The sequence below is a fragment of the Desmodus rotundus genome, chromosome 6, assembly GCF_022682495.2.
Source record: "Desmodus rotundus isolate HL8 chromosome 6, HLdesRot8A.1, whole genome shotgun sequence".
Classification (NCBI taxonomy): domain Eukaryota; kingdom Metazoa; phylum Chordata; class Mammalia; order Chiroptera; family Phyllostomidae; genus Desmodus; species Desmodus rotundus.
This window is the reverse complement of record NC_071392.1, coordinates 47,296,032-47,310,803: the sequence shown is the minus strand read 5'-3', so window position 1 is coordinate 47,310,803 and position 14,772 is coordinate 47,296,032. Positions and strand designations below refer to the sequence as shown.

Sequence of the window (14,772 nt, the reverse complement as noted above, 5' to 3'; positions counted from 1 at the left end):
TTAACTGTCTTTCTCAGTTTCCCCATTCCACTTGTCAAGGAATTCTCCTAGCTTCTTACTATCCTGCCTCATTAGGAATATTCTAGAGGGAGGTGTGTCTGCCAGAACATCCCTGTTTTCTTTGTAAATAGCAAACAGGACTGGAAATGGACCTTGCTGACTAGGGAGGGCCAGGCAGCGTGGAGGGCTGTCATAAGACAGGAACTCCCCTGACCTGGCAAGATTTCCTGCAGCGGCAGCCAGGAGCACAGACACAGACAGTCGGATTGGTTCTTGGTTGAAGTTTGGCAAGGGTCATGGAGCAGGGCTAGTGAGCAAGAGTGTTGAGTTACTGAGGTTTGGGCATTTGAACAAGGAAGTGAAGGTAAAAGAGGTAGCGTCTTGAGACTGGATAGCTTAGTACATTTGAAGAGAAGGTGATGGGAGAGAGGGAGCAGTAGAACCGAAAAAATTGGTTTGATCAGAGTAGAATAGTTTATACATCTTTCTATACTTTGCACCTTTATTTTTTATTATAAAAAATATCAAACAAAATGTAGAGGGAATGATATAATAACCTCCCATCACTCAGTTTGAACAGTTACCAACTCATGGCCATTCTTGTTTCAAATCTACAGCCGTTCTGCTTCCATTCACCACTGGTAAATTATTCTGAAGCAAATTCCAGACTTCTTATCTTTTCAACTATAAATTGCTCATTTTGTATCTCTAAAACATAAGGATTCTGTTTTTAAATGTAGCCACAATAACGTTGTTTCATCTTAAAAAGTTGACAATACTGCTACTGTCGTCAGGTATCCCCCTTGTTATAGGTCCCTGGTTGTCTCATAAATGCCTTTTTAAACAGTCGGTTTACTTAACTCAGGATCCAAAGAAGGACTCGCCATTACATTTCTTTGTAGATTTATCTGTAGGTTCCCCTTCTTTTATTTCCCTTTGCTATCTATTAGTTGAAGAAATTGTGGCTTTGTCCTTGTAATTTCCCACATTCAGAATTTTGCCTCCCATGGTGGCATTTAACATCTTCGGTCTCTGTATGCCATCTAAATTAGTAATTAAACATAGAGTTTCTTTTTCTTAAATTGAATTTATTGGGGTGACATCAGTCCACCAAACCATAGAGGTTTTCAGTGTATAATTCAACATCATCTGCACATTGCGTTGTGCACCCACTGCACAGTTTCAATCAGTAAAAATATCTCACAAATAATAGCAAGTATTTTCAGGGGTACACAATGTCTGGCTGCTCTTCTTTTGTGATGTTAGTGGGCATTGATGGTTATTGCCCAGGGCCTCTGTTTCATTAAGGATTTGGTACTTAATGTGCCTTGATCTCTGTAAATGGGGAACCATTTTGACACCTATTTCAGGAATTCTGCATAATATCTATTGATGCTTGTTACACTGTGCTGGATTCCCTGTCATGCACAAAATAAATAATACCTCAAAGAATCTGCAGACTTCTTGAGGGAGGAAAGGGAACTAGCATTTATTGAGTTCCTGCTCTTCTAGCCTCTCCATGTTTATCATCTTATTTAATCTTCATGACAGTCCTTCAAAGAACCTGTCATGCCCATTTTACACCTTAAGAACAGTGTCTTGGAGAAGTTACTAATTTACTTGGACCAGTTACACAGCTAGAAAATGGGTGAGGGAGAAACAGAGTACTCAGGTACCTGCATGGGTAATGTAAATGAGGAGAGGTAAAATGGGAAGACATGGAGTTAATATACAGGAAGACACAAGAGTCAGGGCTTGTGGTCTTCAGATGAGTCTTGAAGGACAGGTGAGAGACCAGGGTGATCTGAGATGGGTATATGGGGACCTTTCATTGGAGAGAGTGTGTGAGCAGTCAGACAGGAAATGGACACCTTTTGGGGCTAGGCCTGATGGAGGCATTTGGAGGATAACGGTACGTGGCATTGGATGATGGACAGTACCGGAGCAGGAGGATGGAGCAGCTCTCTGCAGAGGAAATAATTGGTGTTTCCACCAGGGCTTGTAGGTATTGATTGGGTTATTGAAAAGGAGCCTGATGAGTAATTCTCTGCACACTGGGAAGGAGGAAGACATCCAGCTGAGTATAAAGTCCCTGAGCCAAGTGCAGATGTGGCTGTTACTGCCTGTACTTTCCTCTCTGCTGAGAGTTCAGGCTGCTGGAAGGGTATCAGGATCTCCTGGTAGATCTTGTCATGCCAGCTGAAGACTTTGTATCATTGTGGGGGCTATTGGAAGCTTTTGGGTAAGCGTCTGTGACACAATGTAGTGACTGGCTACAGGACATTTTTTGGATGTCTCCTGCATACCGGCAACACCACTGGACTGTAAGTGGGCTTGTCTTCTTCCACCACCTGCTCCTCTTCCTGGGGTCCCCATATCCTTTCATGTTCCCAAGGCAGAAAACCCAAGTCATCCTGGGGTATTTCTTCTTTCTGTCCATAGTTGTCACCTAGTCCTCTTACCAGCACCTCCTGATTGTCCCTGAATCCACCCCTCCTTTCTGTTATCCTTATCTCTGCCTTAGATCAGGTTGTACTGATTTATTGCCTCAATTTCAGCTCAACCTTGTTACCTAACCTGGTCTTCCAACCTAACCCCAGTTTTTCCTCAAATGGTACCACAAAATCTTTCTAACTCATGAATCTAGTGGTTGTTGGATTTTCAGAATGTCCTTCCCTCCAAGTTCAGCCTGGTGTGGCTTCCACCCACTCTCTTGCTTCAACTCCAAACTCTCCTTGTGTGTGGTACCTTCCACGGTGTGTGGTACCTTCCACGATGTGTGATGAGCTCCTTGGGGTTCTTCCAGAGCTCCATGCACCCCCATTCCTCTGTGCCTTGTTATAGCCAGTACCCTCTTCCCCCAACAGCTTCCTTCCCCTTTTTCATGGCCTTACTCATTCCTAAAAATTGTGCTCAGGTATTCATTTCTTGACTTCCAGTAGAAAGGCTGTCTTCTCTGACACTGTCGCCTCCAGCGCCGTCTGAGGTCGTGTGTGTGTTCCATAGTCCCGGACCAAGCAAGCCCTGGACCTCTTCTGTCTCCCTTGCTAGTATGCAAGCTCTGTGAGGGCAGCTTTGCTGATATAAAGTGAGAATGAAATAGCACTAGCATTTTGTAAACCAGCATTCTTTTTACTTGCTTAGAATAAATAAAGAATAAATGTTTTCTTATTTGAATTAGAGATAGTTTTGTTTATCTGGTTGTGGTCTACTTCTGTTCTAGTTTCTTGGTTTCTTCCATTTTCTTTATTTAATTTTTTGTCTTTCAGAAGTAATTGTATTTACTAACATTTTTCTGTATCTTTCTCCTGTTTTTTGTAGCCATTACGATCCTTTTTTCCTTTTACTTTTAGCATGTAGTATTTATTTTTCTCTACTTTTCTTTCCATTCTTGATTTTTGACACAACTTTTAAAATACAAAGTTAAATATGACTTCTTAAAATTTAGTTCAACATCATTATTATTATGCTGTAGATACTTTTGTAGGTGGATTTCTTGCTAACCAAGCCTTGGAGAACTACATTATTAATTTCTGCTCATTTACATTATTTATGAATATATTTACTAAGTTTGTTAGTATGTTAATTTTAGCATCTCCCTATATAATTAATACAGGAAAAACCTTTATTCTTATTTTACCAACAGCATCAAAAAAGATCAAATTAGGCACCCATGGTCTCAGATAAATGTATTGGCTTTCATTGCCACAGGTAACCCCTCTCTCAAGCTGCTCTGTACTAGGAAGTATGAGCAGCTTCTTAGATTTTTTTCTCAGTACATTGTGTACAGGTTAGTTAAATGATAATCTATTTTTTTAATTGTGACAAAATACACATAACATATATATCATCATCTTAACCATTTTCAAGTGCACAGTTCAGTAGTGTCAAGTCCACTCACGTCGTTGTGAAGCCAGTGTGCAGAGCTCTTTTTTCGCCTTGCAGAATTGCAACTCTGGACACATTAGTCAACTCCGTATTCCCCTTGCCTTTAAAAAAGATATGGTGTGGAATAATTTCATATTAGTAGGTGTATTTACACACTATTCTTAATCAGTTTTTCGAAAGGATAATAACAACATGCAACAAAATACAGGTGATACAGGCAATGGAAGTATGGTGTTCAGTGGGTCTCCCTGCTGTCCCCAGCCACTTATGCCCTCTTCTAGAAGTACCAGGTTTCCCAGTTCCTGCATAGTGTTTACATGACTTCTACCTATTGTTTAGTTCATGTATCTAGGGCATTATTGTTCCTGGGTTTTTGCTAATATAAAAGCACTGAGATGAGTATACTTACTGCTAAAACTTTAACCACTTTCTTAATTTTCTTAAGATACTTCCTGAAAGTAGTATCTCTGAGGCAAAGGGCATACATATTTTTAAGGCTTTTGATGCGCGTTGCCAATTTTTTTGCAGAAACATTCTGCCATTTTTCTATGCCATCAAAGGTATTTGCCAACACTGGGAAGAATTATTTTAATAAATGATTTTTACGACCCTAGGAACAATGTTAACTTGTGTTTTGGTTTGCTGAAACCCTTGTAAACGCTTATTTATAGAAGTGATTGTTACTTCCCTATTCTGTCTTCCTAAAAGGTTTTCTTAAATGTGTTCTTGGAGTCTTAAAAATGGAGATAACAGAAATGACTGGTGTGTCACTGAAACGCGGGTCCCTTGCTATTGAAGATAATGACAGTCTGGCCCCAGCTGAGGAGGCAAAAAGACAGAAGGTCTCAGAATGCTGTCTGACCAAAAGTCAGGATGGGCTAGAAAATCACTCTACACCCAGCTGTGAAAATGTGCCTGGGCGACCTGAAGCTGTAAGTGCTGGAAAGAGTATAAACAATTCTGATGCCCAGCTGGAAGAAGAGGAAGAGGAGGAGGAAGATGGCTTTTCGGAAGAGGGTGATGAAGAGGAGGAGGCTGAGAGTTTTGCAGACATGATGAAGCATGGACTCACTGAACTTGATGTTGGCATCACCAAGTTTGTAAGCTCTCATCGAGGATTCTCAGGAATCTTAAAAGAAAGGTATGTTTAGTTTATGTACAAAGTTACTTTAGTTATATTCATTCTTTAGGGAAAATAATCAGCAATATAGTCTTCCATTTAGCTTTCCGTTCCCAAAGATTAATTTCATGGATTGTCAAAAAGGATGAGGAAAGCTTCCTAAATTAGTAAATGACATCATTTGAAGATAAAATGAGTGAAACCATACAGTTTTGGTCTTTTTCTGTCTGACTTATTTCATTTAGCATAATACCCTTAAGATGTATACATGTTGTTGCAAGTGGCAGTATTTCCTCTTTTTTGTGGCCGAGTAGTACTCCATTATATATATGTACCACATCTTCTTTATCCAGTCATCTGTCATTGTGGACACTTAAGTTGTTTCCATGTCTTAACTACTGTAAACAATACTGCAATGAACATGGGGTATATACATCTTTTCAAATTAATGTTTTATTATTCTTCAGATAAATACCCAAAAAAGGAATTGCTGGATCACATGGTAGTTCTGTTCTTAATTTTTTGAGGAACCTGCATAGTGTTTTCCACAATGGCTGCACTAATTTTCTTAAATCTTTTATTGATTGATTGGGAAACATCAGTGTGAGAGAGAAACATTTATTGGTTGCCTCTTGCTCACACCCCAACTAGGGACCTGGCCCGCAACCCAGGTATGTGCCCTGACTAGGAATCGAACTTGCAAACTTTTGCTTCACAGGATGACACCCAACCAACTGAGCCACAGCAGCCAGGGCTGGCTGCACTAATTTACATTCCCACCAACAGTGCACGAGGGTTTCCTTTTCTCCACATCCTTTCCAACACTTGTTATTTCTTGTGTTTTTGATAATAGCTATTCTAACAGGTGTGAGGTGATATCTCATTGTGGTTTTCATTTTCATTTCCCTAATTAGTGAAGCTGAACATCTTTTCATGTGCCTGTTGGCCATCTGTGTCCTCGGAAAAATGTCTATTCGACCCTCTGCCCATTTCTTAATCAGGTTTTGTGTGTGTTTGTGCATTGTATGATTCTTTATGTATTTTGGATATTAACCCCATATCAGAATTTTTTTGCAAATATCTACTCCCATTTGGTGGGTTGTCTTTTTGTTTTAGGATGGATGGATTCTTTTGCTGTGCAAAGGATTGTAGTTCAATTTGTTTATTTTTGGTTTTGTTTCCCATGCCTTCAGAGTCAAATTCACAAAAACACCACTGAGAGCATGGTCCAGATGCTAATGCCTATATTTTCTTCTATATATTTTAAATGGTTTAGGTCTTACATTCCAGTATTTAATTCATTTTGCATTCATTTTTTAGTATGGTATGAGATAGGGGTCTAGTTTATTCCCTTGCATATGGCTGTCCAGTTTTCCCAGCACCATTTATTGAAGACTTTTCTTTCTCTGTTGTATGTTCTCGGCTCCTTTGTCATAAATCAGTTGTCTCTAAAGCGTGAGTTTATTTCCGGGCTCTCCATTGTGTCCCATCGGTCTGTGTGTGTTTGTGTGCTGGTGCTGCACTGCTTTGAATACTGTAGCTTTGTAGTAGAGTGTGAAGTTGCGGAGTGTGACATCTCTGGCTTTGTTCTTTTTTCTCAGTATTACTTTTACTACTTACGGTTTTTTATGGTTCCTCACAAATTTTAGGATTTTTTGTTCTATTTCTGAGAAAAATGCCGTTGGGATTTTGATGGGGATTGCATTGAATCTTTAGGTTGCTTTAGGTAATATGGATATTTTTACAATGTTAATTCTTCTAATCCATGAATACGAAATAATCTTTCCATTTCTTTGTGTCATCAGTTTTTTTCAACAGTGTCTGGTAGTTTTCAGTGTACAGGTCTTTCACCTGCTTTGTTAAGTTTATTGTTAAGTATTTTATTCTTTTTGTTGCAATTGTAAATGGAATTGATTTTTTTTTCATTTTTCTTTCTGATAGTTTGTTCTTAGTATATAGAAACAGCAGATTTTTCTATGTTGAGTTTGTGTCCTGTAACATTACTATACTTGTTTATTGTTTCTAATAGTTTTAGGTGTAGTCTTTAGGATTTTCAATATATAAAATGTCATCTGAAAGTAGTGACAGTTTTACTTCTTCATTTCCAATTTGCCTAATTGCTCTGGCCGCCACGTCTTCCAGTACTACATTGAACAAAAGCAGCAAGAGTGATCCTTATCCTGTTCCTGACCTTACAGGCAAAGCTTTCAGTTTTTCACTGTTGAGTATGATGGTGGCTGTGGTTTTGTCATATACGGCCTTTATTCTGTTGAGATAATTTCCTCTATCCATTTTATTGAGAATGTTTATCATAAATGGATACTTTATCTTGTCAAATGCTTTTTCTACATCTGAGTTGATCATTTGATTTTTACCCTACATTTTGTTAACGTGGTGTATCATGTCTATTGATTTGAGAATGTTGAACCATCCTTGTGTCCAGAGAATAAATTTCACTTGATCATGGCCTATGAAACTTTTAATGTATTGTTGTATTTGATTTGCTAGTATTTTGTTGAGGATTTTTGCATTCTGTATGTTTATCAGAGATACTGTCCTGTAATTTTTTTTGTTTGTTTGTTATCCTTGCTTGGCTCTGGTATCAGGGTAATGTTGGCCTTGTAAAATGAGTTAGGAAGCATTTCCTTCTCTTTGATTTTTTGCAGGACTTTGAGAAGTATAGGCATTAAATTTTCTTTGAATGTTTGCTAGAATTCACCAGGGAAGCCTTCTGGTCCTGGACTTTTGTTTTTTGGGAGGTTTTTTATTACTGTTTCAGTTTCCTTACTAGAATTGGTCTATTGAGGTTTTCTATTTCTTCATGATTCGGTCTAGGAAGGTTGTATGATTCTAAGAATTTGTCCATTTCTTGCAGATTGATGACGTTTTCTTGTATGATCCTTTGTACTTCTGTGGTATCCATTGTAATTTCTCCACTTGCATTTCTGATTTTATTTGAGTCTTCTCTCTTTTTTCATTAGTGAGTTCAGCTAAAGATTGGTCAATTTTGTTTATCTTTTCAAAGAAACAGCTCTTTATTTCATTGGTATTTTCTATTGTCTTTTAGTTTTTTATTTTATTTTTTTTCCCTTTGATTTTTATTTCCTTCTTTCTATTGGCTTTGGGCTTCATTTGGTCTCATTTTTCTAGTTCCTTAAGGTATAATGTTGGATTGTTTAAGATTTTCCTTGTTTCTTGAGAAGCCTATATTGCTGTGAAATTTCCTCTTAGTACCACTTTTGCTACATCTCTAAAAGAGTTTTGGAATGTCATATTTTTATTGTTATTTATGTCTATGAATCTTTTGATTTCTTATTTTACTTCTTCCTTGACCCAGTAGTTACGCAGTGGCATGTTGTTTAAATTCCACATATTTGTGATTTTTCCCAGCTTTCTTCTCATAGTTGATTTCTAGTTTCATACAGTTTGTACAAAAAAGATGCTTGATATGATTTGTCTTCTTAAATTTATTGAGACTCATTTTTTTGTCCCAAATATGGTCTGTCCTTGAGAATATTCCTTGTGCACTTGAAAAGAATGGGTATTGTGCCGGTTCTGGAATGGAAAGTTCTGTACATATTAAATCTGTCCATTTTAATGTGTAATTTAAGGCTGATGTTTCCTTGTTGACTTTCCATCTAGATAATCTTACCTATTGGTGTAAATGGATATTAAAGTATCAGAGGGTCTTTATATTCCGGTACAAAACTAAGGTGTGGCTCAAAATTAATTAAGAATCCAGAAATAATAACTCTCTGCACTGAAAAATTTTTTTAAAGAATTTCTTGTTTTGCACAATAGTAAGGCTTACTATTGCTAAACTTTTCCCTAAAATTAACAGGAAACAAAAATGTTAATGCTGTGAGAGTTTGTGTTTTCTTTTCATCAGATACTCCGACTTTGTTGTTCATGAAATAGGAAAAGATGGACGCATCAGCCATTTGGATGACTTGTCCATCCCCGTGGATGAGGAGGTAGGGGCCAGCTCTCCGGCAAAAGTTACCTTCTGTATAAAGATGGCATGTTTTAGAGGTCATTGAAATATAGAGCTTTAACAGCCTTGAATTCTTTGTGTGACTCACTGGGAGTTTTTATGGTTATTTTAAAGGATCCTTCAGAAGATGTATTTACAGTTTTGACAGCCGAAGAAAAGCAGCGTTTAGAAGATCTTCAGCTTTTTGTAAATAAGGAAACCAGTGTTGCCATCGAGGTAAATAGTACAGAAATATGTGCAAAGGTTTTATAGGATTTTCATTGCCTTTTTTTGAGTAGATGTTAGTGTCTGTTGGAAACATTGTAGTAGTTAACAAAAGGACAATATTGTCCTATTTGATCTAAAAGGACATTGCACTAAAAAATATTTTTAATCAGTGACTTAACTAGTGACTGATAACTAGTATCCACATAAACTATGGCCAAAACCATTTTTTAAAAGGTTTTTAAAAAATGTTTCATATGCCCACAAATCAACAAAGAAATCAATTGTTTTGAACCTCGTAGTGTCTGTTATTCCTGCATTATCTCCTGGAAAAGGACATCCACAGCGACGTCCACAGCCTGGCAAACAGAGGTGCTGTCCAGTGGGATGATGTTTTTAATTTTAAATCTAAAAATTCAGAAGTAAAAAGAAACAAGTGACATAATGATCTGTGTTTTTAATAGGTTGTTGAGGACACCAAAGAGAAAAGAACCATCATCCATCAAGCAATTAAATCTCTGTTTCCAGGATTAGAGACAAAAACAGAGGATAGAGAGGGAAAGAAATATATTGTAGCCTACCATGCAGCTGGGAAAAAGGCTCTGGCAAGTAAGTGTGTGAGTGACCTGGCCTTTCTTCTGTCGGGCGATCTTGAAAGGCAGATCCCGCTACTCCTTTTCCTCACCTGGTTGTATTCAAGGCCTCCTTGACTGTTCAGAAAAGGATGTTGATCATGTCACTCCTTCAAAGAAGGTGAATAATATCATTTCAGATGCCAAAGCAATCCTGCAGAGTGTCTGTCTGAGAGGGGCATTGTGTCTTTTATGTGAGGTACGATTTGCTGAAATTACAGTGGAGCCGAGAGAGTGTTTTAGGAATCTGATATGTCCTCTGAAGAGTACGGCGGGCTGAGTGGCAATTCAGGAAGAAAATGCACGGATATTGCTCCTTCTGTATTCTTAATGGAGGACAGGAAGCTTTCAGATGGACAGAAAGTGCTGTCACCTTTCCCAGTAGTACACTTTCAGCAAAGCCCCTATATTGAAAGACATGCTGTTTTCCCACTGTGAGCATCTTCTTCACTCACATACCAAAAACATGGAATATGTAGAAAAAAGCCCCTTCACCCAAGCCCATTTTTTGTTGCATATCATTCATTTGAAATGAGTGTGTTGTCTGTGATCTCTGATATTTATGTTCTAATATGTTGTCTACGGCCATGTTTCTAGTTGCATATAACTTTAAAAATATTAGATAATTTTTCTTCTTTTACGTGTCAAGTCAGCAGATAAAATTTTAATGAAAATTACTGTAGGAAAAAGTTACTTCCTCACCCTCTTCCCCTACTGGTAATGGCCCCTATTAGTGCAGCACTGCTTCTCGATTTATTTGTTAGGACAAAACTCCAAGACTGTATTTTAAAAAAGGCTGTTCAAAGCATTAATGCTTTGTCACATTCCCTTAGGTTAATGCAGTGAATGGATGAGAGCTTTATTGTTTTTAACTATGGTTCTAGTGAAATGAGAGGGCAGAAATAAGGTTTAGCTGCACCTTGGAAAATATGCAGTGAAATCAGTAAGTGCGGATGGTGACACAGAAATGAGAAACCCCAAGCAGTTGGGGAGAAGAAGGTGGAGATTGGAGGCCACTTCTCAGTGGATACCAAAAAGAAAAGTGAGATGAAATGATCTGGAAGTACTTGCGGGAATGTGTTGTTAATTACTTCCAAATCCACGAACTAATGGCTTGGCCACCGAGTGTTTCTATGATTCTGAGTCATAGTGTAAAATATTACCTTCACAGTCTTTCTCCAGCCAGGTCTGTTCAAAGGAATTAAGCCCAGTGGAAAAGGACCTGAGTGACTGTTTTTCATTGTCCCAAGATTGGCATATAGCTGGTAACTATTCCAGATGTAGAATATCTACATCCATTGTAGCCATATAATAAAATGCTTTGGAACCCAGGTTGAGAAGGGCTGCTAGGGAGATGTTCCCTGTGGAGAGGCAGTACATGCTTGTTAGTCACCCTGTCGCAAAGGCAAGAAGAAAAGGCAGGACCTTGTTCTGCTGAGTATGGTCATGAGGAAGTAGATTGGAAAGATAAGACCTGTGTTTTTTTTGACTGAGTACCTCTTGCAATTGATCATTATTTCTTAGACGACTTCAGGTTTTCTGATCTTCAGGGAAAGGAGTTAGGGCACCTGTAGGTTAAAGGGGCCATTAGTTTTCTCACCCTTTCTTCTCAAGCAAGTGGCACCAGATCTCTCATGTTCTGTCTTTATCTACATTTTCTGAGCTTATGCCACAGCCACCATTTAATTCCCTTAAGAATTTCCAAGTGAGATGCTGAGCTCTGTGTGACATACACCACCCCTCCCCATTTCCCTTTGCACATCTTCAGTAAAATATGAATTTCTCCCTTAAAAAGAGGCAGGAAGGCAGGTCACACTGGGTCAACGCTTGCACTGAGATCTAAACCTCTTGTGGAATTTAGTAAAGGGGAAGTAGAGGCCTGCCATCTGAGCCCTTCTCTCCCACCTCCTTATGGACCCAGACAGGCACTTGAGAGCCAGCATCCATCCTTTACAGACCTGGACCCCCACCCGTGAGCTGAGAGTGGCTTAAACAAATCACCATTGGAAAAGTAAGGAGAGCTGGTACGCAGAGACTGTGGTTTCTACCCCTGCAGATAGAACCCGGTACCAATGACAGCTTCTTTTCCTGGACCACCTTACGTAGAATTTGAATTAATTAGCTTTTACATCTTCATTGCAAATCTACATTTATAATGTTTTTAGAGTGCCTTTACTACCAAACCCTGATATAAATTATTATTGGTTTCTCAAATAGAGCCGTGCATCCTAAAACATAGGCATAGTAGATTCTGTGTCATGGTGCCCCAACATTACAAATTGTCAGTTATTTTAACTTAAAATATTTTGTATGTTAATCCAAAATATTAACATACAATATTGTATGTTAATATAGACAGGGCACATTGATTTACCTACCAAAGCATACATAGAGTATTTTTCTGAAATTATCATGTAATTATTAATAAGCCACCTAATCAGGTAAATTGATTGATGTTTTGAGATAGATGATGAAAATTACATGTACCTCTAAGAACTTCTTTTTAAAGACTTAAGTGAAAAAACCAAAACTGCCAGGTGATATGCAGAGGTTCGCCATACTTTCTGAAATGAATGGTCCCCAGCAGGGATACCTGGGGCTGGGGATCCATAGAGATTCAAGAAGAAGAGCCAGATGGATAAAAAGGAAACTCTCTGGGAGAGACTAGTGTGATGGAATCACGGGAAGAGGGAATTCTAGTAACCAGAATGGTTAGCAGTGGAAAACATTACAGATAGGTCCAGCAAAATAGAACTCAGCATGTCTATCAGCTTTTAGCAACATGGAAATCATCGGTGTCTGCCAGAGCAGCTTCAGTAGAGTAAGACTGGGAACCAGTTTTCACTGTCGGTTGAGGCGAAAGGCTGTAAATAACGTATTTGGCCATATATAATGCTCACTCTTTTGCCCACATTTTTGAGGGAAAAATAAGGATGCGCATTATACATGGGCATAATGATTAATACTGTGGGTGTGATAATGGGTACGATAATGGGTATAATAACCCTGTGTATAGCGTGCACAAAATGTGGGTGTGTGTTACACACCGGAGCACATTATACACAGCAAAATGCGGTCATACTGCTTTTACAAATAAGCTGTAAAGTGAAGGAGATAGGAAAGGATCATGGTTAAGAGAGGGAGACAGATTTGACTTTCACAGTGCTGTGAGCATATTGATATACTGACGGGAAAGAGTGCAGAGGGAGGGTGAAAATTCTGGGAGGAGAGATAGAGGATGGGGCAGGATCCTTGCGGAAGCTGAAAGGTTGGTGTGCAGGGCGCAGCAGTGGAAATGGCCTGGAATATGAAGGAAAGAATGTTCTGCATGCTATCCCAATCCTGTCATCTTCCTTGAGCTACAAACATTTTTCCTTCCTTATTCATGAAGGGTCTCTGTCTGCAGTACATGAATCTTCCTGAACATTTCTTTTATTCGATTTCTATTTCTGCTAGACTGGGCCTGCCATAGCAAACCATCAGAAGGCTGCTTCCTGTTATCTCAGCCTGAGAATCCTTTGCATTAGCACTTTAAATCAGAGTGTCTCAAAAATGTTTGAAAGTTATTTTAAATTCATTCCAGTTGTGAAGCTATACGCATATGCTATTTTAGCATTCTCAGGATTGGTAGTTTAGCATTCTAAACTACCCAAAAGAAGTTGAGACTCATAGATTTTTTTCCCTGTTAATCAGTGTATACTATTTTGTACAATGAGTGCATTTAGAAGAGAATCTTTGTGTCTGTTATTTGCAGAGGAGGTAACTGTATGCATGCTCGGTGCTTGGATTTGCTGATAAAAAGGTGCATGCTTGTGAGCCAAAACTCATACTCGGTTGTCATGGTTCATAGCATTTAGTTTTTTAGACTTCTGGCTTCATTTATTTCTTGCCATTATGGTTTATTGTGAATATACAGACAGGGTAGTTAAGGGAAAATGTGGATACATTTCAACTTTGACCACAACTATTTTTTTAACTTTCTATTATGGACACTTTCAGATATACATATAAATAAGGGAAGTAGTATATTAACTCCACTGTACCCATCATTCGTCTTCAAGATTATTAATATTCTGTTGTTTTTGTTTGATCTGTTTCTCTCACTTTTTTTTCTTATTGGAATGTTTTAAAGAAAGTTCTACACTGCACTTCATTTCACTCATAAATACTTAAGTATGTATCTAACAGATAAGGACTAAAACCATAAACCATTATCACATCCAACAAAATCAACAAGTTCTTAATATCTTATATCCAGTGCATGTTCAGTTTTTCCCTGATTATCTCAAAAGTGTCTTTTATGTAGTTGTTCAAAGAATGATAGGAACAAGGTAAGAACATTGATTCAATGGATAAGTCTCTTAAAGCATCTCTCTTTTTTAAGATTTTATTTATTTACTTTTAGAGGGGGGTGGAAAGGAGGGAGAAAGGGAGAGAAACATCAATGTGTGGTTGCCTCTCTCATGCCCCCTGCTGGGAACCTGGCCAGCAACCCAGGCTGTGCCATGACTGGGAATTGAACCAGCAACCCTTTGGTCTGCAGGTCAGCACCCAATCCACTGAGCCACACCAGCCAGGGCTAAATCATCTCTTAAATCTCTTTGAATCTATTGGTTCAAGAGCTGTTTTCCATAATAACTTCAAATTTTTTCAAATAAAGAATCTTTATAACTCAATACAGGCAACTCATAAAACACAAAGCTAAACAATAATTACTGGCAGTCTCACCACCAAAAGTTAATCCCAAGAGCATTTTGGTACATGTTCTCCAATATTTAAGAGCACAAATCTCCATAGGGAAGCATTTTGCATCCAATCTTGAACCTTTTGCTCCATCTGGTGGGTAGAGACAGTGCAGTTTTGAGGATGAGCTGGCATGCCATTGTGAGGGGATTGAGACAGGAAGGCTGTGCCTTAGGTGGGTTTTCTCCTTG

The 14,772-nt window shown here is 38.5% G+C and overlaps 1 protein-coding gene across 1 annotated transcript in view; it reads left to right on the top strand.

The window, feature by feature from the left end:
- Window positions 1–14,772, top strand: part of PUS7 (pseudouridine synthase 7) — a 65,929-nt gene that overhangs the window by 7,528 nt on the left and 43,629 nt on the right. The window contains exons 2-5 of the mRNA XM_053926611.1: window positions 4,597–5,029; window positions 8,898–8,982; window positions 9,117–9,218; window positions 9,671–9,815. Of these exons, the coding sequence (XP_053782586.1) occupies window positions 4,597–5,029; window positions 8,898–8,982; window positions 9,117–9,218; window positions 9,671–9,815 (765 nt within the window). The remainder of the gene's footprint in view (window positions 1–4,596; window positions 5,030–8,897; window positions 8,983–9,116; window positions 9,219–9,670; window positions 9,816–14,772) is intronic.